General features: G+C 38.6%; 2 protein-coding genes across 9 annotated transcripts in view; one reads left to right on the top strand and one right to left on the bottom strand.

The window, feature by feature from the left end:
- Positions 1–2,342: 2,342 nt before the first annotated feature.
- On the top strand, positions 2,343–5,641 carry dync2li1 (dynein, cytoplasmic 2, light intermediate chain 1). Its single transcript, XM_056761047.1, has 13 exons — positions 2,343–2,475; positions 2,637–2,760; positions 2,868–2,902; positions 2,974–3,043; positions 3,134–3,222; positions 3,502–3,694; positions 3,789–3,857; positions 3,935–4,012; positions 4,148–4,227; positions 4,324–4,394; positions 4,596–4,693; positions 4,779–4,871; positions 5,530–5,641. The coding sequence occupies exons 1-13, from the start codon at positions 2,462–2,464 to the stop codon at positions 5,590–5,592; spliced, it is 1,077 nt and encodes a 358-aa protein (XP_056617025.1). The 5' UTR covers positions 2,343–2,461; the 3' UTR covers positions 5,593–5,641.
- Positions 5,642–5,952: 311 nt separating this feature from the next.
- The window catches only part of cep170aa (centrosomal protein 170Aa), a 31,200-nt gene continuing 11,043 nt past the window's right edge, over positions 5,953–26,109 (bottom strand). Inside the window, exons 5-20 of one of the 8 annotated variants that reach the window (XM_056760752.1) lie at positions 25,998–26,053; positions 25,624–25,795; positions 24,492–24,629; positions 21,172–21,630; positions 17,330–17,850; positions 15,678–15,755; positions 14,507–14,639; positions 12,818–14,299; positions 12,153–12,194; positions 10,336–10,576; positions 9,334–9,493; positions 9,062–9,238; positions 8,764–8,852; positions 8,180–8,273; positions 8,022–8,073; positions 5,953–7,841 (exon numbers count right to left, since the gene is read on the bottom strand). In XM_056760752.1, coding sequence (XP_056616730.1) covers positions 7,594–7,841; positions 8,022–8,073; positions 8,180–8,273; positions 8,764–8,852; positions 9,062–9,238; positions 9,334–9,493; positions 10,336–10,576; positions 12,153–12,194; positions 12,818–14,299; positions 14,507–14,639; positions 15,678–15,755; positions 17,330–17,850; positions 21,172–21,630; positions 24,492–24,629; positions 25,624–25,795; positions 25,998–26,053 — 4,142 coding nt within the window. In that variant the 3' untranslated portion in view covers positions 5,953–7,593. Of the gene's footprint in view, positions 7,842–8,021; positions 8,074–8,179; positions 8,274–8,763; positions 8,853–9,061; positions 9,239–9,333; positions 9,515–10,335; positions 10,577–12,152; positions 12,195–12,817; positions 14,300–14,506; positions 14,640–15,677; positions 15,756–17,329; positions 17,851–21,171; positions 21,631–22,884; positions 22,928–24,491; positions 24,630–25,623; positions 25,796–25,997; positions 26,054–26,109 lie in introns of those variants that run through there. The other 7 variants (XM_056760751.1, XM_056760750.1, XM_056760755.1 and 4 more) reach the window with 7 other exon arrangements.

Consider the following 26,109-nt stretch of genomic DNA (forward strand, 5'->3'; position numbering starts at 1 on the left):
TTATTGTAATAATAAAACATATTAAATGTTTAAAAAATATAGCCATTTCATCTGTATTTTTTTATCAGAAAAGCTACATGAGTGTGTTTCTGATTCTATGTTATTACACGGCTCATTTGAATGCTTGATTCTGATTGGCCAGTCGTGACATTCCAAGGGTTTTTCTTTTCAAATAACAAGCCCTCAAAACTAATAACACCCTGTAACACAGATGCTCCAAATCATTTTGAGAGAGGCAGTTTACAGTTTTCTTGATTTCTTAAACACATTTCTTGAAATTATGCCTCGTATTCTCAAAACAGTAAACACAAATCCAAAACATCTCCCCCAATTCCCCAAACATCATATTTTCAGGTCAAAATGAAGCTCTCAAAACCATTTAAACTTGCTGAAAAAACAAACTTTTGCCGCAGACATGACACACTAGCCCACAAAATCACGCACACTGCAACATAGTCTTAGACACTGGTGAGATCAATTCCAAACAGTGTTACTAAAACCTCTTATTGGGATTCAAGAATAATTGGACAGCTTTGTGTTTATAAGAATATACAACATAAAAGAGTGCACACAGACCAAAGTGCAAGAATGAGCTTTAGGAAAAAATAAAACATTGCACTACTGCAAAATAGATGAAGATCTTACAAGACAAGAACAGTTTAAAAACCAAAGAACTACGAACTGGTCATGCATACAATACAGTATACAACAACACAAATAATATTACATTTAGGCATTTAGCAGATGCTTTTATCCAAAGCGACTTACAGAGGAGATAAAGGAAACAACAAGGCAAGGCAAGTCAAGTTTATTTATATAGCACATTTTATACACAAGGGCAATTCAAAGTGCTTTACATAAAATGATTGACAGAGAGAAATAAGAGATATTCTTTAAAATGCAAATTATTTAAGATCATAAAATACTTTAGATTTTAAGAAACAATAAAATAGCAATAAAATTGATAAAAAATGTGAGTGTATATATAAAAAGAATAAGTTATAAATAAATTATAAATTGAAGTGCAGTTGATGTAAACCAGCACAGTTTTCAGGTTGTGAATGCACAGCTAAACAAGTGTGTTTTTAATCTGGATTTAAAAGTAGGTACTGTTGATGAACCTCTGATGTCTTCTGGAAGCAGATTCCAGCTACGGGTGGCGTAATGGCTAAACGCTGACTCGCCTTGTTTTGAGTGAACCCTTGTTATCTCTAACTGACTTGATCCTGATGATATGAGAAGTCTGTTTGGTTTACATTCAATAAGCATATCTGAGATGTATTTAGGTCCTAGACCATTGAATGATTAATAGACTATTAATAATACTTTGAAGTTGATTCTAAAAGTAACTGGCAACCAGTGTAATGACCTGAGGATTGGAGTGATATGCTCAGACACAGTGAAACCATTTATCAATAGGAGGCAATGTAAAAAATATGTCATACTCTGCACCTTTTGTCCAATTTCGTTAAAGTATACTTATTTCTTCAAAAATACAGAGGTGAAAAAAGGCTACTAAGACACATTTGAAAACTTGGCAATCATTATATTTGAGGGAGTACATGTGCTACAGTTTACTGTATACAGAAGAGTGAAATTTCTCTCTTATAAAGTGTGTACTATAGTTATACTGTATGTTTACAGTAAGTAGTATAAAGCACAGTAGATGATTCTAGGATACACAATTACCTGCACTCCTATTGATATGATCCTGAGATTCTGATTGGTGTGTCATCAGTTTTGCCACTGAATGTTTACTGATGGATAAATGTGTGCTATTTAAGTTTACATCTTGACAATTCAGTTCATTATATTATGTGTTTGTGCGATCTAGAACATGGTTAGGAAGGTTTGCATTCGGTAAAAATGAGCTAATACAATATTTCAGTTTGTTTTTTTCTCATGTGGCAAGTAGCCGTGTAATAAGGTGATAATGTACAAGCAGCCGGTTGTTATCGCGAAATAAGAATCTGACATTGAAAATGTTCATTGAACACAGTTCTGATATTTGTTGTCTATGGTGGTTACATGGTGTTTTATCATCATCCATTATTTTCTTAAATCCACATCCTCACCTTTCCTGTTTCATTTAAGGGTCAACTAAGGTTAGCAGCACCATATATGAGGCCATAAGCAAGCTGTGATTTAAATTCAGTAAAAACAAACATAGTTTTATAGTATAAAAAGGTATTATAATTTATAATTCTGTAACGTATTACATTTTACAGACCATCGATTATACCCCCAAACATAAACAGTATTTAAATCTTACGTTATATAGATGTGGTGTCGAAAACTCAATTTCCCATAATGCGCTTGATGACTACATCATCAAACAGCGACGTTACCCCTCGCAACAGTAACCAAGCATTGCTTCAGTCTACAAAACCCTGAAGCATCTTATTTAATCAAATTTATCTCACAAATACAGTCATACAATACATTCAAGGAACATCGTGTGATGCCTAAAATTAGGTAAGTTATTGAACGACTTATTATCGATAGTAGTATTATTTTCCTGCCTGTTCGTTTTGAGTTAGCGTCAAAGCTATTCGGTAATCGGAATTAACGTTACGTGCATGCGAATCATTGGATGGACATTGCTGTTATTAAAAGATTATATTAATGTATCAAAGCTTGAACACATTATGGGATGTGGCTGCAGCGGAGGTTCGCAACAGGGATGATGAAGAGGACGATGAAGAAGATGCGCACCTCCCCACTGAGAGGACCGTTTTTTTCATGGGCAGTAAAGCAGGGGTAAACATGCCTGAAATATAAAGCTCACTGTTTTAAACTATATGTGTAAATGCTATATTGTTGTTGTCGACAAACACAAATATTTGATAATGCACTTTTTGTTCCAGGGTAAAACAACAATACTGCTGAGAATTCTCGACAGGTACATTTGATAAAGTTTGAAATGCATTGATCTCGTTTTTTTGCATGTCAAGTGTTTGTTTTTATTCAAAGAGATGAAGCACCTAAGCCCACTCTTGCATTGGAGTACACTTATGGAAGACGAGCAAGAGGTCATAATACGGTACACAGCTAACATTTTCATTTACTATACATGAATATGTTTGTGTTTATACTATCTTGAATGTGTTTATGTATCTTTTCTTCTCTGTAGCCGAAAGACGTAGCTCATCTATGGGAATTAGGAGGGGGCATTTCTTTATCAGACCTAGTTCAGATTCCCATAACAGCTGACAATATCAGGTCTGATTTAAGGCTTATATACACGACTAGACTTTTGCTTTTCAGTCTGGACTTGTTGCAGAAATTCTGAGCCAGTAGTGTGTTTCTATCTGAAACTTAAAAGTCTGCAAGTTTATGATGTCAAGTTTGAAAGTCTTGTAGTGTTTTCCAGCCATTACAGCACAAACACTGTATTCTTATTGTATTGTTATTAATATGCATTTCTGTTTACACGTGAGAGAAACAGCATAAGGAATACCGTTTGAAATGCAAACATAACTAACTTGTGTGTTTTTGCAGTACGTTGTCTGTGGTGCTTGTTTTGGATCTGTCTAAACCCAATTCGTTGTGGGAGACTATGGAGAGACTGCTTGGTTCAGCTCGAAGCCATGTGGGAAAAGTGTTTTCCTCGATTCAGAAGACAGGAGAATCCAGGTCTGGCAAACAACAAAGCCAGAACAGAGTTCCAGGAGTCCTCCACAAAGACTATCCGGTGAGTTATGCGAAGAGAAATTTCTTTAAATAAAATGTGTACTACATTAAGTTGGCATAGGGATCACTAATATTGAACATTCTCTCTTTAACAGGACAGGGAGCTCATCAGCCCCTTTACAGTCCCTCTACTCATTATCGGTAGCAAGTTTGACATCTTTCAGGTAAAAACTGCATAATATCATTGATATTTTCTGGACATTTTTCTTCTATTTTCACTGAATTTGTCCTTTCGATTTAGGACTTTGATTCAGAGAAGAGAAAGGTGATCTGTAAGACTCTACGGTTTGTTGCCCACTTTTACGGAGCGTCGCTGATTGTGAGAAAATCTTACTTAATCGTTTTTTTGTTACAATTTCTTGTTGTTTAAAATTCTGACTGCATACTTTTTATTGCATCCCAGCTTTTAAAAAAAACCTATGTGTATAGTGATGTTATGTTTTAATGTTCATAGTTCACCAACAGCAAATCAGAATCGACAATGTCTAAAGCCAGGAGTCTAGTTAATCAGCTGGCCTTTGGGACTGAAAGACCGTATGAACTTTTCTTTCTTCTTGTGAACTCAAGAGCTTCTATTCTTCTGTGACACACATGTCAGATTAATGTATTGTTGTCTCTTACACTTTTTAGAAAGTCAGTATCTACAGATCCTAGCAAACCCTTGGTTATTCCAGCTGGCTTAGACTCCCTCAGTCAGATTGGTAAATGCCCATCTAATTATAGCTATAAAAAGCATTTTAAATCATGCTGAAGTTCTTATGTAGAGATTTTATGTAGCCCATACATTATGATATAAAAAACTAAATAGTGACAGCATCTAAATATGAAACATCACATTTGTTTATATTAAAAAATCAACGTTTTATATGTTCTCGTTGTATTTTGATGAATCCATCCTCTAGGTCCCCCTGTGACATCTGATGTTGATATCGGAGCCCTACATGCCAAAAACCCCTTAGATCTTTGGAAAAAGGTTTTTGAAAGGGTTTTCCCTTCAGAGGTACTATTTTGCTATTGATAAAAAAAAAAAACACACACAAAATGTTCACAACAGATCAAACTCTTTTTGTCAATTTTAATTTCAGAACACCAAGGAACGTACAGAGCTGAAAGATCCTGCCAAAGACCCCCAGTATAGTGAGCCCCTTATAGATGCAATTAGAGCACAGAAAGACCAGGTAAAAACTTTATTTCACATTAAGATCACCACAGTTGCCAAATGGTTAATGATCTAAAACACACGCCACAGTTTTGCCCTCTGTTAACCTCTAGTCATGACTTTACATAACCCTGCAGTAAAAGCCTCCTGTAATGAGCTGAGCTCAGATTGACTGATGCTCCAAATTGATACTTCATCTGCTATTGTTTAAAATACGTGAACGAAAGTAACCCAACACTAAACACACTCTGCCCTTCAGTAGCCTTACATATACTGTACTTTACACTGTACTGTTTTATTCTGTCATCGAGTCATCAGTACAGTACACCCAGACTGCAGACATTCACATTTTCTGTGTTGATTTTGTGACGTGTTCTATGGAATAAATTTAAACATAAAATGTGTGGATATTTTTGTGAACTATATTAATAGAATTATATATATTAAAATTATATATATTATTATATATTATATATATTTAAAGGTAATTACATTTAATGTATGCAGTTTCTTTATAAATAAAGCAAAGACATTTTGTCTAATGAGGTCCACATCACAGTAGTAACTATACACATATATTTGAGTTAAAAACATTTAATTTATCTCAGTCCTTTTGATGAAAGTATACAGTATGTGATATGAATTAGGGATGATGCATTTTCTGTCTCTTTACTTAGGAACTGGAGCAGTACAAACGACAGCAGGCAAAGTCCTGGAAAAGTTTGACGCTGGACCCGTAGATGTGCTCCAAATACTGAGCTCAGCATTAAAGTAATACATTGTATCCCATGGACTTTGAAGTGATGTTTTACAGCAAGTGTATATAAACAACATTATTCACTATCTATTATGTAGATAAGTCCTGCATTTTTGTACTGTTTAATAAAAAGTGTATAAATATGAAAAAATGGTAATCCATGTTTATATTTGTCCTATTTCTTGGTCGATTATTTGTTGTTATATAGTATAATTTGAAGTATGTATTTTTTAAATAAATGTTAAATGCATATATTTTGTTATACCTTTATACGCATCGATTTACTTTCAAAGCTTCCCTTAATAATATCACATTTTTCAAATCAGAAACAATAAAACTCTCGTCCAAATTAAACAAAAAACTTTTATTGAATATATTGTTCCCCCCATTTATGTATTGAGAGTATGCAAAAATTCTTTAAAAAAATAAACAAAAAAGTGCCATGACAATAAAATGTATCAAAATAAACAAAAATAAATAAACCGTACATTTATTGAAAACAATAAAAAACACTGATATGATACAGAATGTGTAAACTGCACAGGGAAATGATGTACCAAGCAATTTATCTGCTGTCCGCACTCTCATGAAGTGGTCAGCTGTCATACGCAGGTTATGTTTGTATGTCAGATGTTTGCATGCAAGTTCCACTATTAAGAACCTTTGAGTGGGTAAATTGAAATGTAGTGGTGTCATTACCTTTTTTTCCTCTGAATTTACGCCATTTCACATTACGCTTTTGATGTGCAAAATGAAACTTTAGGACAATAAATCAAATCTTTTCCACAAAAGACTAAACTCAGAATACTGGGCACTTAGTGGCATTATACAAAACATAGAAAAGCCCAATGCATGTATTCTGTCTGGTACCTAACTACTATTATCTACTTACAGTTGCATTATATGTAAGAAAGACTCTCCTACAGGTCATCATAAGGAAAGGTGAGTGGTTCAGGTTTATTTTTCTACCCACCCTAAAAATACAGAGAGGCAGTAGAAGAAAAGAAATTCTGTATACAGTAAACCCACAAAGAGATGAAACACGTTTTTATGAACAGAAGGCTGGAAGGTATCAGAGCGCCATGAGGTCACAGACAATGTTATGTGTGGAAAAAGACGGTCAGTTCACACATCGCTTACAGACGTAAGGCTGATTCAGCTTTTAAAGAGACAGTTCACCCAAAAATGAAAATCTGTCATCATTTACTAAATTCAAAACAAACAGATTTCATCCCCGATTTACTGCCATAGTAGAAAAAATAAATACCATAGTATACTATACTATACTAGATTCACTGACATTTTATCAAATATCTACCTTTGAGTAAATGATGACAGAATTTTCATTTTCGGATGAACTATTCCGTTAACAGTGCTGATCAAAAGATGAATGATCAAGATTTTACCAGGATTTCTAATGGATTACTGCATGCCATGCATTTGTCTGCGAGTTACGTCGCAGTTGCATCCAATATTGTTTTAGAAACTTTGCTAGATCTCAAAAAACAACATTCACCAAATTGTAAATATCTTGAAAAATGTACTGCTTAAAAAGTTTCAAATACAGTCATCCAAACAGACTGAAATTGTTCTGTGTTTGCGTTGCATTCTGTTAAGTTTAGTAAACTGGATTGTTGAAAGGTTAGGGAAAGGTAAAGCTCATTGGAGAGCAGACAGGCACTGGAGTTGTGTGCATCCGGTCACAAGAGATCCGTCTGGCAGTTTATTTGGCCTACAGATGGACGGCCACGTGCCTGCTGTCACGTGCAGCTGTGTGTGTTTTGGTGTGGTTTTGCTTAGTTACGCCAAGTAGTCAGATCCTAAAGGCTACACTACAGGGTGGAAACAACAAACAATCCCCATACACAATCCTCCACGGGCAAGGGGAATACACTATACAATACATACACACATAGAAGATCCATTCAGGAACGAGTTTGTTAGTCCAGTTTGTTTTAAGGAGAAATGTTTTCCTATGCTCAGATCATTTGCTAGCGATGGCACTTTCCTCTCCAGTGGGGTGTGAGCGGTTAAAGTTGAGTCCCACACTGGGTAACTCTTGGCTGGTGCTGGTTATGTTCATTGTTGGCTGGGTGGATCCATTAGTGGGCAGAGGACCCCATCCGCTCTGAGAGCCGGGGCTGCTTCTGGGTTTGGGAGTGGTAGGACTGGTCAAGCCGAGGCTGGTCAGAGCATCAAGGGTTCCATCAGGGTCCACCATGACATTTATAACTGCAGGGATGTACAAATATATCAGAAAATGTGAATGTTTGTGTAGCCCGAGAAAGAATTTATCATCATCTCCATACATAGTGGAAATGACTGGTAATCATTAACCAATCAGCTGATAGTATTGAATTGGGAATATTATAAAGATTATATAGAGTGAAACAGCCTTATGGTAAGACTTACCTTGAAGCTGCTTCTCCACCCTCTTGAGCTCTGTTAGTATAGATGAAATATCCTGAATGGGAAAAAAGAAAAATTTCATTATGAAACAGGTGCCGGTCTTATTAAAATAAGACACTACGAAGTACAAGAATAGGACACTCAGCGATAATAAATCTTACCTTGTTCGTAGTTTTGGGAAGTGGGACTTCATTTTCTAAACACAGTTTACGTTCGATATCATCCCAGTTTCTGTCCTTGTCTTTGAACAAAATCCTTAAAATTTACAGAAAACAAAACAATCCAAATATGAATGAGCGATCTCTGGTCTCTTATCTTCTGTTAACATCTATAAATGTCTAAAGTTAGTTTTATAGACAAAATATAATTCTGTTAATAAACTTTCTTCATTATAAACTACTTCTATTTTATTTAATACAAATTAAACCTTAAGTAGCTGCAAAAAGTTTGGCAAGAAATAACATTTCAGTAAATTTAGGGGAAAGGTGACAACATTGAAGAAGGTAAATTATACGTTTTTTTTTCTTTGTTAGATTTTTTAATCAAAACATAATCCTCATAGTTCTCTTCAGTTTTGATGAGCTTACTATTTTTCCAAAATGTGGAGAAAAAAATAATAAGGGAGTAAGTTTTCAGAAATGTTTGACTGGTATTGTACATCTGCAGTATTTGCTCAAGTGTAGTTCTCTATAATGTAAATAAATTATCAGACACATTGTACTCTTTTAATAGCTTCATGACGGACCTGATTTTGCTGGCAGTTTTATCTGTGGACTGTCGGATCTTTGAAGACAGCTGGGAAACCGATGTCAGTAATAAACTATCTAGCACCGCCTGCAAAAAAACAATCAAAAATGTTAAAAAAAACAAAGCACAGAAACAACATCCACTAAAAAAAATCAGTAAAACTGGTTAAATTATATTATGGCTGTTTTTATATTAACACTCATTATATCATATTATATTATAATTTATATTAAATTGATAGCAAGACCAATATGAATGATCTGATATATATTTGTATGTAGTAAAACGGCTCATACCGGTCTCACCTCATCCCGATTCCATGTACGTCTGCGCAGGGCCGCCTGAGGGTCCAGGCTATCCGGAGCCCGGGGCCGAAGCTCCAGTGGCCTGCCGTTGATCTCTGCGGCTTTAGTCTGTACAACAGGAGGAATCTTCCTGAAGTTCAGGCTTTCATCAAAAACTCTCTCTACCAGCTGTGATGATGGAGAAATTACAACAAACACATAAAGGTGAAACAATCCCTCTCCAGTTCACATCCATTCAACAGATGCTAAAAACAGAAGCTTACCTCTTCTCTGGTGTCAATGGCGGAGCCTGGAGTGGTGGCGGCTGTGCTGACCGTGGTGCTGGGGGCGGTGCCAGAGGAGCTGACCGAGTCGATTTCACCTGCTACGTCATGGATCTCCCGTGCCAGGATGGCCAGATCCTTGGCAAGGTCCTGACTGATCCTACGCACACAGGGAAATAACCTGTTAACCTTCAGAGGGGTGTCGAGAAACTAGGGGTTCACAGATAAACAGACAATCATGCAAACAAAATTCACATTAGGTGGTCCCTATAGGCTTCAAGCACATGCACGCATACAAGTACATGCATCATTTCTGAATACACGATTAAACATGCCGAAGACATCAAGAATCATTCTTTAAAGTCACTTAAAAGAGTTCATGCATTATAATGTTGCGTTATATATATTCACTCTCATATCCTTTGAATACACTTTTTTCTTCAGAACAAATTTGTGTAGTGCGTATTTGGTTTATCAATTCTCTTTTTAAAATTCGTGTGCCCTTATAATCGTAAGTTTAAATCTGAAAAGGCACTTCCTTCCTTTAAAGACTTTCAATCTTAAATAACATATGTTAGAGCGGAGTATTCGTTAACTCCTCCCTTCGACTGTCAGTCTCCTGCCAGTTTCATATCAAAATGCCATTGCTGTTTTTATACACCCAATCAAATCGCAGAGAAAGATCACAGCCACGCCCACAATTGTTCTCATTCAAAATTCCGTTTCATTCAAAAATATAGAAGTAAAAGCAATGGCAACTTCCGGTTCACACATACTTCAAATGTTAATTCTGACATTCTGAATTTAATTTCAGTGTACACCCGAATAACCCCAAGGTGGCAGTATTGCAATATAAACAGGTAACACATAAGGCTAAGTGCAGTATGACGTGTTGATCAAAATACAGCTGCATTGCCACTTGACAGTGACTTGGGTTTAGTTTTGTATTTGTTGTATGTGATTGTGTTCATGTGTGTGAATAGGACAGGAGTTGATAGGTACCTGGCAATCTCCTCGCTGTGGGCTGTCCAGTCCCGTATGTAATCCTCCTGTTCTCTCATTCTGTTCTTGAGCAGGAGACCTCCAGGACTGGTCGTGAGAGGAACGGAGACACCCAGCCGGCTGGTGCGCAGGGTCGTGCCCGGCCGCAGGCGGGCGTGTTTGGGAGAGTTGCGGTTGGAGCCAAACTCATCCTCTGAGGTGGAGGCATATTCAGGAGGCACACGTCTCCACCTATTATTGGCTTAAAGGAGAGAAAATATGTGAAATACATGTGATTTACAAAAACAAAGATGAATACAGTCGAGGGGTAGTGGTTAAAGGAATCTTCTTGAGTAATGTTTGAGTAGCAATTCATTACAGAAAGAGACAAAGGTCTTTGTTAAAGGAGAGCTCGGAACATCTCCCATTAGTATTATAGGATGTAACAAACACACAAATTCTTCTTCTCCATTGGCTCAAGGTTTATGAACGTAAATAAAATGGTAACACTATAACCAGATGAACAGGTTAACACTGGCAATGCAATAGTTAACACAAACTTACGATGAACTAATTTTGACCTATTCTTATAAATTGTTGACATTGTGAACTCATTTGGCATAAACTTTGGGTATGGAGTGAAGATTGTGTATTTAGTATAAATTACGTTCAAAGTGCATTCATGATATTTATAGCAAACCACCCACAGGAAAAAACACCCACAAGTTATATATTGCAGATTTTTGAGAAACTCGCAAACAAGATACGCTGCTTAAGCGAGTGATGAAAAGGTCTCATTTGGTCTTAGTTAGGAATTTAATGTGATCTATTAAATATACCCCGTCACTACTGTTTCCTTACAAGTGTGAAGCTCCAGATTGCCGCATTATGTCTTTAAAAACACCCAAGTTATCAAGACCAATTAATGTAGTTCTAACCTTGTGCCACCAGGGGGAATAAGTTCAAGATTCAAGGTCATTCTATTCTTATTGCTCATTGCTTGCATCAGGATTTCCACACAAGCAATTTCCCCTATTCACCATTCATTGACAAATTCCAAGGAATTTACATAAAAATATTGAATTACCACTAATACATTTATTTAAAAGCAAAAACTGAGCAATCATATTTTACCCTTGAGCAGTTAGATAAAATTATCTGTTTTATGGATTTGGACCTCATGTTTAAAATTTTGCATAGATTTTATCCTTATAGTACGTGTATGCACAGTCAAGAGTGTTTGTAGGGAGTACCCACATATTTACACTAAATGTATTTATATAACTCCCAAAATGTGTGTGAATCCACTTGATGGTAATATTTAATAGGACAGTACGGGGTGCGCGAACCCCTGGTGGTTCACGAGGGAATTGCAGGGGGTTCGTGAAGTGCATGTCTACCCGGTGCACCATACAAGAGTTGATTCCATTACTTTGAAAAATAAATACCAGAAAATGTTTAAAAAGTACAATAATTATGTAAAATTCTACTTATAAAAACTTTAAAACAAATGTAAAAAATAAATGTTTTTGAAGTTCAACATGAAAATGTGCTATTCACATTTTGAAATATTCAATATTCAATATTCAGGGGCAGAACTTCAAGTAAATGATTTAGGTCAACTGGGTTTGGCCGACAAAATAGTTTGAAAACCCCTACGCGAATGCACTGAGCTCCTTCTCATCACTGCTTATAAAAAAGTACATCAACAAATGAGCCCAAACATTTAAAAGCATGTGAAGATATCCGAGTTTGCCATTCTACTCTGTATTATATCTTCTATATGAAATGAAAGAACACGACACAAACACACACACTGCCCAAAGACGTCACAGTACCGTCCTTCTCCGTGAGAACACTTTCAGGATCAAACTGGGTTTCTGTGTAAAACAGATCTTTATAAATATATAAAAAGCATGCAGAGACAGACAATAACAGTCAAACGTGACAAATGACACCAATTCAATCCACAGGAAACATCACGACAGTATGAATCACTAAATTCTGATGAATGATGTTGAATACAAAATGTAAGATACTGTAACTCACAGAAATGAAGCAACTATACAGTTTTCTGGAACTTTTATGAGGCTGTTAGTTTAGTGACCAAAGCCCTGTTTCTACTATAAAGGGATAGTTCACCCAAAAATGAAAATTCTGTCATCATTTATTCACCCTCTTGTCATTTCAAACATGTTTGACTTTATGTCTTCAGCAGAACACAAAAAAATATATTTTGAAGAAAGTTGACAACCAAACAGCGGTATCACCCATTCACTTCTATTGCATGGACACAAAACCACTGCAAGTGAATTGGTGCCGGTTACCAACATTCTTCAAAATATCTTCTTTTGTGTTCTGCGTAAAACAGAAAGTCTTACAGTTTTGAAATGACAAGATGGTCAGTACATGATGACCGTATTTTCTTTTTTTAAATGAGCTTACTCTCAACTGTAAATTTCGCATAAATATTTAGATGATTTTTTTCCTTTATGGTTCTTACCAGTAGGGGTGCTGTTTCCAGGTGCTGTCTTAGTCTTGGGGTCCATTAGCTTGGAGACACTGTTGGCCCGCATGCGTGCAGTTAGCTTGCTGTCAGTGACTTGCTGATTGGTGCTCCTGAGTCCCAGACGAAGGGCTGTCTCTGCTGACACACGTGCTGCAGTGGGCCGATTGACCGTCGCCTCCGAATCGCTGCGTGCTGAAAACGAACCAAGTCTGGTGCGCCGAGGTTGTGCTAACAGGTCAATGCGTGACTGCGCCTTTCTCCCCGATGGTGGTTTGGACGTGGAACTAGTGGTGGACACCTCAGATGCCACTGAAACCCTATCTGCATCCGCTAGGTCGGTATCCGAAGTGTCCCCGAGCCGAGCCCTGCGCAACAGGGACGCCCTGGTAGGACGGGGTTGAGGCAGGCCTACTTGTTTTGCGAGGGCCGATGTGGTAGTTTGCAGTGTCTTGCTTGGCTTAACGGACTTTGTTGTTTTGCTAGTGTCAAGCTTCGACTGGAAGAGGTCATCGGTGGATGTGAAATGACTTTTGGCGTACGAGCGGCCGGAATACGTCTCCTGGTCCGAGGACATGATATCTGAGACGGCTATTGAAGACGTCTGGTCATCATCAGTGAGATCTTGTGATGGTTGCCGGCCACGAGACCCTGTTTGTACTGATCGGCGGGCGTCTGGGGTCTTGGTTTTAGTCTTCCTCTCCAAGCGTTCTCTCGCACTGGTCGTGATTTTCGCTGTGGTGCTCGCGTTGCTTTTTTCTCTGTAAAGGGTGCTGAAAGATTTCCGCTTCTGAACACCCTTGCGATCACCGTCAGCTGCCGTCTGGCTCACTGTACTCGCCGTGTCAATATCAGACTCTGGAGACATCGGGCATAGTGAAGGGTCCAACTTCTTCTCGTCGCGGAGTTTGGCCTCCAGAAAAGCCATGACAGCTTCAGTGTCTTTGAGAAGAGTTGCCGTGTCCATGCTGCCCACCGAGTCGCTCCGCTCCCTCCCACCGTTCTGGCGGTTGATGTGAGGAATCAGTTCTATTGGTACATTTCCACTGGGCTTCTCGATGGTAAAGCTGCCCTGTCTCACCAGTGGCCTCCCAGACCTCTCTCCATCACTTCCTTTACTCTTATCCTCAGAACGTCTTCTACGGCTCTCCTCGGACCTCCTCTCCCCACTTCCCGGGGGTCTAGCGGAAGGCTTTGAGGATGCCTGATGTTTCCCGTCCTGCTGGAAGGTCTTGACCGGGCTACTCTTTCCAGACTTCAAAGCGCTGTCCGAAGCACCGAGGGACTCACCATCACCTTTGTGGTCACAGTGGCTTTCTTTTTCCTGGGGTTCCGTGTCCTGCTTCTCACCGATCTCAGAGCGCTTGATCTTCTCGTCTTTAGGAAGCTGAGGTAGAGTCCTTCTCTTACGGTCAGCTTGACTGGAGGTGGTTGAGCCAGTACTCTTGATGGAGACCACTGACTCAAGAGCATCAGCATCTGAAGTAGAAAAAAATCAACAAGGAAAGTTACACAGAGCATTTTCTCCATAGTTTTGTTATAACTATACACAACTGGATAATTGCCAAAAGTAATTTGAATTTAGCACGTTTTTCCTTCTATATACGAAGGAATATGTGTATAGTACAACTACACTATTAGGGCACTCTATACACTGTTGTATTTTAGGGAAATGAAAGCAGTTACCTCGCTCTTGATGGACAAAAGCTGGTGGATCTGCTCCAGAGCCCTCTGGGTCTGTTCTTGTTTGATTAGCAGCTAAACTGGCCCACTGTGAGACCCAGCGAGGGCTTCCCACTGCAACAGAGTCCTCCAGTCTCTATAAAATGAAACAAAGATGTTACTTCACTCAGTAGTAATCACTTGATATATTGCTATAGTCTTCTTTACCAACATCCTGCACAGGAGCTGATGGCATGCTGTGTACTAGCATCCTTTTCACAGACAAAACTCAGAGATCATGATCATTCAAACTGAATTATTAATAATTTTTAGTCAGTTTATGCATTAATCTGGGGTAAATCGTAATGTCGAATTCCAAATTCAGGATCCAGAACAATAACCCTTTGTAGCCACATTTCTGTGTGAACATCGCCTTAAGGCATAAAGTGGGAAGTGGTCAGGAAATGGTCAGTAAGAGATGTTACAGACACAAATGAAGTTCGTGTCTCTATTCCTGGAAGTCATATGCCTGCAACTTCATTTAAATCATTTACCTGATGATGTATACTCCAAAAATAATAGTTATTAAACTATTAACATCTAATATTACAATTGATTAGCAGTTGAAGACCTAAATATTTGAAAAAATGATGTCATAACTTGATATAAGCATATACAGCCATGGAAAAAAGTAAGAGACCATTCCAAAGTTTCATTTAATCAGCATTTCTAGATGTATTGAGACCATTTCAGTCCAGAATCTGTTTAATTTCAACATAATCGAACCTCAGGAGTGACATAAAGTCATCCAATGGCAATGTAAAAGACTGACATCATGACCATGACTAGACATAAAATCCACTTCATCGCATAAAAAAGGTTGAATGTACAAATATTACAGTTGTTTTTCTTAAAAGTGAATATGAACTTGTTTTCTTTGGGGGTAAAATTATTAGTAGTGCACAGAAGAAAACATACATGATAATTTTACCTAAACACAAACCTACCTACAAATAGTAGATTCAGAAATACAGATATATTTTTTAAATGGTCTCTTAATTTTTTCTGTGGCTGTATAAGAAATGGCCTTTTATCATGCAAATTATTTAGCAAAATGCAAATATACACATCAGATATGAGTTACAGAAATAGGTTACGAAACCAGAAGCGACTTATAAAATCACTTGTGTGTTACCTTGGATGACCTTAGCTTCTTGCTGTCCTTCTGTTGCTCAGGGCAATCGGGATCCTGAGAGTTTTGAACCCCAAACACCTACACATCATAAAATACAAAAGCATACAGTACACCGGAGAATCAGGAGCTGCTTCATTCATCTCTGGGCTCTGACACAATGGCCACACCTAGGTGGCGAAACTCACCCAAACAAAGATTCTTTGGGAACAGAGGCGACAAACAAACCCCTCTCAAACACAGGATTGTTAAAATAAAACTTTCTAAAGTTGATTCATGTTTACTTTGCATAAAACATTTTTGTTTATCCATCTGACCATGCACCCAAACTACTCCCAAGTATCTGTTAATGCAACCTCATCACTTTTACTGTTTTTTACTTGCATATTTATTCTAGGCTGTATTCCTCTGCACTTCTGTATTATATATAAGAATATACATGTTAAGAAACTGTCTGGAATATACAATAATAAAATGCAAATGAGATGCATGTAATCCCTTCATCTATCCCTGTACACTGTAGCTGAATGAAGCATGTAAGCTATAGCGATGCTGTCCGCATTACTTTCTAATTAAATGCGGCAACAGTCATAAACACATCTATAAGTAACAGCACCCAGACGTTACATTAAAAGACAAAGCTTTAAAACTCCCTGACGATAGAGTGAATAATGGAGGATTTGATTGGTTGGCCACATGAGGAGCATTAGAAAGCCATTAGATAGAGATTCACAGCATGAAGCACTCAAGACAACTCGATGTTGAGGATAAACACAACATTCACAATGTGCTCAAGAGAGCATGTTGAGTATCATTACAGTGCTTGCAAATAATTATTTCCACAAACCTTCTGGTGAGCGTGTGTTCTAAAACCCCAGACCTACTGCAATTCATTACGCCCAAACCACTTAACGAAAAGATGTAGCCAAACGCAAGTGCTAAAATGTGTAGAATAAAAAGACACATGCATACGGTCCAATCGGGATTATTATTTCATAGAACATGAATCATGAAGGTTTTTGGCACATGTTTTACTCCACATTTCCATCTCATGAGTACTCTACTCACTGTTTTGGAATTGATGGAATGGCACATCAAAAAAATCTCTATTGCCTGACAAATATTATTGAATTGTATTAATGATAGGAAACGGAAGGTGTCCTCTCTGTGACAGACCTAAACTAAACAACCGCGAACAAACTGGTTTATGGTCAGGTCCCTTGTTTAGCCAATCAGAACACAGAGATACTTTCATTGTTCATGTTTCTTTGACTTTTCATTCATTAAATTCGGATGTTACGCTTTTGCTCTTCAAAACCATCTCTGATAACAATAGTCTCCAAACATGCGTGCATGCATGCTGTGGAGGGCGAGGTTATGGAAGAAGGGGGTGTGTCTAATATTGTTGCCAAACATAAGTACCTGAACGACTCACATGACGCACATCATTTACCCACCCTCATGTCAAATTAAAACCTGGATGACTCAAAATAAGATATTTTGAAGAATGTTGGTAACCGGCACCCATTGACTTGGCATTGGTTTTGTGTCCATACAATAGAATTGCATGGTGGCCAGAGATGTTCGGTGACCAACTTTCTTCAGAACATCTTCTTTTTGTGTTCTGTGGATGAAAGAAAATCTCATAGCTTTACCTTATCGATCATCCGCCGTGCCTGCTCTTCCTCAGGGTTGTCTTTATCCAGTTCGATGGTGTATGTGCCTTTATCACTCTGGTCATCGTCTTGTTTCTGAGCTTCATCCATAGTCTGACCAGTCTCTGCAGAGCTCTGCAACACATTTTGCTCCTCCGACCTTTGCTTGAGCAGAAGCCGAGCAGCCGTGGGAGCGACCGCCGCCAGGCCCGACATGCCCTTGCTGCCGTCCGTTGGCTTTGGCCGGGAGGGCGGCGTGGGACAAAGTCCCTCCCCTGCCACGCCCCCAAGAAGCGGCGCCGTATGCGAGAACGAGTAGGAGCGTCTTTTGCGAGGATTGTCCTCGTCGTAGAACTCTATCATGAAGGCGTTACGGCTCACACCGGACGAACCCTCGTTCCTGACTTGACCAACTCCTGCCGCTCTCAGACGTTCCTCCAAGGCTGCGTGTCGCTTGCTGCCAAAACGGAGTCCCAGGCCGTTTTCGGAATCGCTTTGCGTGCCGTCCTCATGCTTGCTGCCTGTAACGGAAGAAGAACGTTTTGATTTGTTACAGCAGTGCAGCGCAATGCTTTCAACTAAACGTGCAACTGCAGAGGTGAATCTAAGCACAGCCAAAGCAAAATCACCCATATGATTCGCCTGGTTTGCCAGACTGCAAACTAGACACTAACTAAACTGTACACTCAACCAGAGAGAAATAAAGGAAAGGCAATGAATAAAGAGGTGGAGGAGGGGGTCTATTCTTCATTTTGGTGGGCTTAAGAAACAGCTATCAGAACACTGACTGCCTCTTCTTGTGGAGGCAGGAGAGACAACCACGGCACTCCAACAGTGAAACAAAGCCACTCTTCTGTGTCACACAGCATGTTCTTTGAGTGAGGAGAGCTGGCCCCACTGGCCCTCTATGAGTCAGACTGCATTTACTTAAACTAGTCCCATATCACAAAAGCAAACATATTCGATTGCACAAACACAGAAATAAACTTTTAGTATTGATCTGCAAGCTTTGGATAATCCTCTTTATGAGGCCTCTATGGACCATATGAGAGACCAAAGTGATAGTTCACCCAAAAATAAAAAAATCTTTCATTATTTACTCACCATGCTGTCTTTTCAAACCTGTATGAGTTTCTTCTGCAGAACATAAAATAAGATATTTTGAAGAATGTTGATAACCATACTGTACAAAGGCGGTACCCATTGACTTGCACTGGTTTTGTGTCAATACAACAGAAGGGGCGCCGCTGCTGTTTGGTTACCAACATTTTTCAAAATATCTTCTTTTGTGTTCTGCAGTAGAAAGAAAACCATACAGGTTTGAAATGACAAGAGGGTGAGTAAAGGATGACAGAATTTTCATTTTTGGGTGAACTGTCCCTTTAAAACTTGGATCTTGATGCCAAAGTTGGACCAAAAATTGAATCACTGTTGTTTTAAAAACATTCATAAAAATAAAGTTAATTATGAGCCCGAAGGTTCAAAATGAAAAATCCAAAAGGGCTAAAAATAAAAACATCATTAAAGTAATAAATGTGATTCATGCATTCCTGTATATTCCAAAAAATATTTTTCAATTTATTAAATGAAAATCTTCGTCTCTGAAATCATACAAAAATCATTGACTGCATTATTTGGGGTTGAACTCGGATTTCAATTCTTCTCCTCTTCTCCAAATTCCAAACAAGTTTCTTTCCCTCAGAATCAAACAAACAAGCCTTAGAATAATCCAAACAAAGGTCCGGACTTACCAATGGATGATCACAGCAATCATCTACCCCACCGGTTCTCTGATCTCGCCCAAAAAAACAAACAGGAGGATTGCAGTTTCAGAAAGGAACCCACGTCGACAAACACAAGCCAGTACTAAAAGAACCACGCCTGGGACTGGATAAACCGCATAGTCTACAAGCCTTCATCAATTATCAGCCCTGCACGTTCAGAGCTCACACATGTGAAGCTGTCAACGTTCCCTCAGCTACACAGCACACACTCCTTACAAATTAACATCCATTTCATTATGGCACCATGCAGGCTATGCTAAGTCGAGGATAGCGTTCCTTCTCCAATGCTGCAGTTTTGAGGAAAACAGAAAAGCTATACCTGAGGGAAGCATCCCGGGGGACCATATAATGAGATTTTGCTTTTCGAACCACGTCTGCAATGAAAAGCTTTTAAACTGCCACTTAGATTAATTAATAGAACGGACATGGATGAAGGTTTCCTACTGCAGGGTCTGTGTGAAAAAAGACTTCCTTAAGAGTTTGAGGAGGGAGAGAGGCATTAACCAATGACTGTACGATAAGCTCTGTCAGTGGGTGTTAGGAAAAAAGGATTGTAAAAGTGCTAGGTGGCAGTTAATCCTCTAGAATGGGAAATGCAGCTGACGCCACACAAGCTAGTTAGCGGCTGGTTTGGTACGGTCTTCTGATGTACTGTAATCATTATTAAACCCCTTTTAAAGCAATGAGAAAGTCTCGAGGTTTCATACAGTATTTTGGGTTCCTCAAACAGTAGCCAATAAAAGGATTAATGTCTATGAGTTTTAGGGATGTAAGGGTTACCAGTTTCATGGTAAAAACCCATGACAGTTCATTATACTGTCACAAATGCAATTATCATTCAAATTGTGTTCGATTTGCTGTTTTAAACACTCAAAAACTGAGTTGACCAAAGTCACCAATAGTAGGTGCATCGGCGCAAAATTACCATACACAATTATCGCTAGTTCTTGACATTTCAAGCGAAACTGTGATCACAGGGCTTTGCTAAATGACATCCATCAGGACTTTATAAAGGGATCACCCAAAAATGAACAATCTGTCATGAAATACTCACAATCTGGTTGTTCAAAACTGTATAAAAGTCTTTGTTCGGTTGAAAACATATTTGGAAAAATATTAGCGACTGCCATTTCTGATTCATCATTGACTACCAGTTGCTGTTTGCTTTCCTACATTCTTCAAAATATCTCATTTTAGTTTGATTATGCTTACTGCGATTATGAGCTTAATCACATTATTTAAATCGAATGCGTTATGAGGTAAAGTGTAAAAGCAATATTGACAAAATCCTTTTATGATCGCTTTATGAGGGTGCTTGTAGACAAAGTCCTCGTAGTTCCTCAGAAACAGAAACAACAAAGCAGTTGTCAAGCAACACAGATGCAGCAACATGCAGTGGTGCAGTGATATCTATGTAATGCCGTCAGCTGTATCTGTATCTTTTTGGAAATTTTACAACAGCTCAGAACACGGCACAGAATTAGACCAGAACTAACTTTTTTACAAAAAAAATTATAAAAACTTTGTGTAACATTTTCAGCACATCTTAACAGTACTGCTAAACTGATAACACCTTATACCAATACTAAATGCTTTTCTTTGTGTTAAATGTGGACTCATGACTTCCAGCAATGCTCATGTGCACATTTTTTAAACTAAGAAGGGACGTAGAAGAACAGAGACATTATTTTACGAAGCTTCAAGTTGACCGAGACTCTCAAAGGATTTTTTCCCCTTCAGGGCTTCTATGATAAGGCACCATACACTGCCTCTCTCATAAGCTCGTCTCTCTTCTGAAAACATCCAAAGAGGATGAAACTAAAATGAGGGAAATGGAAGGAGGAAAATGGGTACAGTGAGGAAAAATGTCAAAATTTCAGAAAAAAAGATTGCTCAGGGTGATGGAAAAGACAGGAGGGTAATGACAAACGTTTAGTCTCACACAAACCACAGAAATTGTGACTACGTTAACGTCCACACATTCATGAATTGCTCCTGCTTGTGTTATACTTCTTTTTAAATTGCTTTGTATAAATATGAAAAAATGTGACGGCGTACCTTTAAGTCTCTTCAGCTGAACAGGCACATCACTCTTGATACTCTTATTCTCTTCTTCTGTGGACTCACGCCTCACTATAGGAGGGTCATTCTGGGCGAGCCAGTCAGCCACTTTGCTCTCAGAAGCCATGATGGCTGCCTGTAGGGTGCTGAGGTCTTTATCCCCAACATGAGGTGATTTTTTAGGTCGCTGACGAGACACATGATCTTTAATGGTGACCTTCCCTGGGGAAGTGTTGTCAAACTCGATGGTGAATGAGGTGTTGGTCTGCGATGCAGTATTGCCTCCGGCACATTTAGCAGCCCCTACGCACTCAGTGTCCTTTGTCGGGATCTCATGGATGCTGTTCTCTGCCATTTGTCCCTCCTTGCTGGGAATCTCAAAGTAGCTGGGCTCAGCGCCTACAGAACCCAGACCATTTTCCTTTGACTTATCACCTCGTTTGACCTCTTTGTTGTCTGTGGGCCCACAAAAAAAGAATAAAAATGAGGATCACCATCTTTGAGTTCTATAAGGGTCAGGGCCTTAAAATGTACAATCAGGTTATCTTGGTTCAAGTGTCAAGGCCGCTTGAATTACAGTCTGGACCACAAAGGCGATGTTTAACGTCTGTCGCATGACAAGAATTAATGGTATGGCTAATGGCAAATTAGAATGTTAATCTGAGGATGACAGATGCTCTTTCATGCCAGGCACGATTTGAAACGTTACATTAGAAACAACCTGATTCATGCTATACCACTTCAATGTTTTTGTGAATTTTTTTCAAAGCAAAAGTTGGTTGGAAGAGTTTTGCGTCTGAAACAGAAAAAACACGAGAAATGGATTGTTGATGTAGGTAGCTACGAGGCGCATGAGTTTTCCCATTTCAAAGGGACTTAAAGGGACAGTTCACCCACAAATTCTGTCTTTGTTTATTCATCCTAAGGTTGTACCAAATCTATTAATTTCTTTGTTTTGTTGAACACAAAGAAAGATGTTGGCAACTGACAGTTCTTGGCCACCATTGACTTCCGTAGTACCATCTCTGTTCTTTTGAACACAAAAGAAGATATTTTGAGGAACGTGGGAAAGCACAGTTCTGGGACACGTTTGACTACCACTTACATTTTTTCCTACTATGGTAGTCGATGATGTCCCAGAAATGTCAGTTGTTTACATTCTTCCAAATATCTTTCTTTATGATAAGAAAGACGCTGCAATATTTTCCACACATAACATCACGAGTACTGAATCACAAGGTCTAAGAAGTCCTACTTAAATTTCTACAATTAATCTTACACTATATTTAATTTACCAAAGGTTATACTTGACTTCATCCTCTCCCTCAACAGCCTATCATCATGGGGCTGAAACTTCCCATTTTTAAAAATACGCTTGCACTTCCTCCTAAAGCAACTCCAGGCAAGAGCATTCATTTTAGATCCCCAGACACAAAATGTATGGTAGACTAAAAACTAAAAAATACAAAACACTAATCACTAGATAGAATAATTACCAGGAAATACTGTGACATCTAGTATTTACAAAACTATCATATCTCTCATAATCCTTATGAGACCAAATAAACGAAACTCCCAAGGAGGATATGCAAACTTAAAAAAGAGAACCAAGCCTAGTAAAATATGTTTACCAACTTACAGAAACCTTAGCGGAATACATGAACGTGCAATAAATAAAGAAATCTATCTAATGCTTACAAATCTACTCACAAATCTAGTATGTGTGTTTTCCTCAGTGATGTGGGGATCTGCTGTCACAAGAGAGAAGGCAAACACGCCTCTGTGACAATGGAGATGGAGGGGGCGGGGCCTGTTTACAAATCACTCTATTCACTTCTCAAGGGAGCTGGTTCCCTTTACATTCGCTTCCTGTTTCTTTCCTAAGCTGGAGCTGTGAGTCCCTGCCCTCAATAAACCAAAAGGCTTCAGCGTAAAACAGCACTGGGAGCTGATGGCAGTGTACACTTTAATGTGGACTCTTACCTGAATGTCTTTCTCTCTCTCTTTCTGGGGCAGTGCTGAGATTTATTATGCCTAAAAACAATAATGCTGATTCATTTAGAGTCTATGCCAATTCTCTTCTATCTCTATATCTGTAGACTTAATTTCTGTGCCAGCACTAGCCCTTCAGGATACACTCCCTAACATTCCCTCAAAAAGGAACAAGCAAATGTTGTGCATTTGAACAGAGATGGTGATGTTTTGGGTGAATTAAATAAAGGAGGCTCAAGGGAATGAGTGCTCGATGATCCCTGAGCTTTGTGTAAATGGAAGAAGGTCTCTTCCGGCAAACAATGCAAGCAGTGCACATTATAGAGAATTAACCTTTATAATGCCATATTCACAGTAGTTTTAGTTTGAAAAGTGTCATCGTATCTGGTATATAACACTCTGATTTCCACAGGTCAACCCCAGGCTCCAAATACATCAAATATTACACTAAATCTGGTTAAAATCCATATTTAAAGTGATAGTTTACCCAAAAATAAAAATTGCGTCATCATTTACTCACACTCTTGTCAATTCAAACATGTATGACATTCTTTCTTCCGCACAACACAAAAGAAGATATTTTGAAGAACGGTGTTCACTGGCCCCCATTCACATGCATGGGTTTTTTCTCTATACAATAGATGACAGTCATTTTTGGGTGAACTATTACTTAAAATCTTGTATAACTAAACATTTATAAAGCATACTTTAAACGCATATTTAAATATATAAGTAGACTTGGTGGAATAATCACATCTTGTCCTAAAAGCTAATGTAGAAAATATAGACATAAAGTTCTCTGTCTATTCTTTACCAAAGGAGCCTATTTTAAGGTTACTTTTTGGGTTAAGTGTCCATAGCAAACCCATGATGTCCTGCTGTGTGGTAAAGCTTCAGTAATCTACAATCCCATTACTCCTATACACAACGAATGAATGGGATTGCAAACACTTGGCTCAAACTTCACAAGAACCAGCTTCCATCTACAGCATATTTTAGGCTGTCTTTACTTGGAATAAATGCAACTAATGTGAATTTTCATTCTAGACTAGTGAAGCATTAAAATGGTCCTCTTTGGTGTAGCTCTGGTCAGAATACTGCTTATGACCATTTAATAGTGCAAAATCACTTTTTCCTCTTTTCCACTTCAATTTTAAATGTTTTCCTTTGTGTTTATCAGCTCATATTAGAACAAATGAAGTTTGTGCCAAATCAAAGACACATTACTCTAGTGTAACCGTCCAACATAAATGGTTTGGAATCCTTTGAATCCAGCCAAAGACTTTTGTGTAAACAGAGTTTCAAAGGATTCTGGGTAATCTTACCTGTCCCGCTGCTCTCCTGCTTCTTTCCAGATGTTTTAATTTCCTGTTTAAAGGAATTCTCGTCATCTGCATCACCATCACCCCACCACGACGGCTGTCCATAAAGTGGGGTCCCCCTGTGCTGGGCAGCTATATCGCCTGTTACAGAAAAACACATAAATTATTTTGATGACACAAGGATTAATACGCTTTGGATTGAAGTTGCATATTATCTTTTCACCATCATATTGATACAGAGATCACAGCAGCTGTGCAGAAATCAGCATGTTTCGTGCTGCACACAGATGCAGTTTTAACAGTATGGGATGGTGAAACTCTTGCACCAGCCTGACAATTATCAGGATAAAATAACCAGGTGGCAATGAGATGTTAAACACCATCCGCCCCTGACATTCTGATGGCTGGAAAAAGAGGCATGGGCGTGGGGCTGTTCCATTCCCTATAATTAAATACCCCACACTTTACGACAGGGCTGTACCATCATTCTAAATACACAGAGTAACATGTACATTACATGTGAGAGGCATGATGGTGTTAAGATGGGTTTGAGATCAGCCTAGGGTGCTTTTAAAGTACTCAGTCAATGCACCAAAATAGCCATGTCTCCTATACTTAAGAATTGTGGGGGTTACAGGGGTGTCGCTATGAGGTTGCTAAGGTGTTCTCATTGGTTGTTATTGTGTTATTAGATGGTTGCTGGTTTATCAAAAACATAAGACTGATTGCTTGGAAACTTATGAATATGAGATACAAAAGGTTAAAGGTTTGTTCAATAACTCTTAAACCCAGAGGTCATTATTTGTATAGACAGAGTCATTTAAGTCTTTCACGCATGTCACATGTTTGTGTCATACACGTTTTGTCTTTTGCTGTTGTGAAATGTGATGAGAGTTAATAGCTTTTCCGAATCTTTATGGTGGCTTGACCTCAGCGAGATGTCAGAAGATCACATATACCTGCTATTAGTCAGTGCCTAAAAAAATAGACTAAGATCATTTCACCTCTGCAGAAGAACACAGTGGATTTATCAGATTGATCACGCATTAGTCTTTTGGTCATTCATAAATGTTATTCAAAATAGAAGTACAAAAAATGGTCTCGGTCACCCTGACATCACCATGCAGTCTTTTACCTGCAATCTTATCATCCCCTTTGTTAGGTTCTGCAGGTTTGACTGCTGGCTCATGATTCATTTCTGCTGGTTTGCTCGCTTTGGGTTTGTCTGGGGATGACTTGGGCGTTTTTACAGGCTCTGCAAAGGTGGGCTTCTTGCCCAGCTGGAGTTGGCTGGTGAACTTCTCATGCTGTCGGAAAGGAGGGAACATAGAGAGAGAGTCACAGTCAGATCCAGAACTCTGTCATCAAATACTTTTTTCTGAAATAAAGTGCCTAGAATCAGCACAATTGTTGAGTACCGATGTCTTAAAAAACTAATGAAACAGCATATTGTTTAATTTATTTGCTCATAAAGATATTTGTTTTATAGACATAAATAGACACGCATACCTTCAGTGCCTCCTCTGGCACATGTAGCTCTCCTCGCACCACAGTGAACAGGTTTGTATGTGAGTCAAGCTAAAGAAAATCTCCAATACGAACTACAGAGTATATATACATA

Source organism: Triplophysa dalaica, chromosome 11 (assembly GCF_015846415.1).
Source record: "Triplophysa dalaica isolate WHDGS20190420 chromosome 11, ASM1584641v1, whole genome shotgun sequence".
NCBI classification, from domain to species: Eukaryota; Metazoa; Chordata; class Actinopteri; order Cypriniformes; family Nemacheilidae; genus Triplophysa; species Triplophysa dalaica.

What these genes read in the sequence shown, in the direction of transcription:
- dync2li1 (XM_056761047.1), top strand. An exon ending in GCAAGTTTGACATCTTTCAG is followed by an intron (nt 3,858 to 3,934) that starts GTAAAAACTGCA and finishes CTTTCGATTTAG; the next exon opens with GACTTTGATTCAGAGAAGAG. An exon ending in AAAGGGTTTTCCCTTCAGAG is followed by an intron (nt 4,694 to 4,778) that starts GTACTATTTTGC and finishes TTTTAATTTCAG; the next exon opens with AACACCAAGGAACGTACAGA.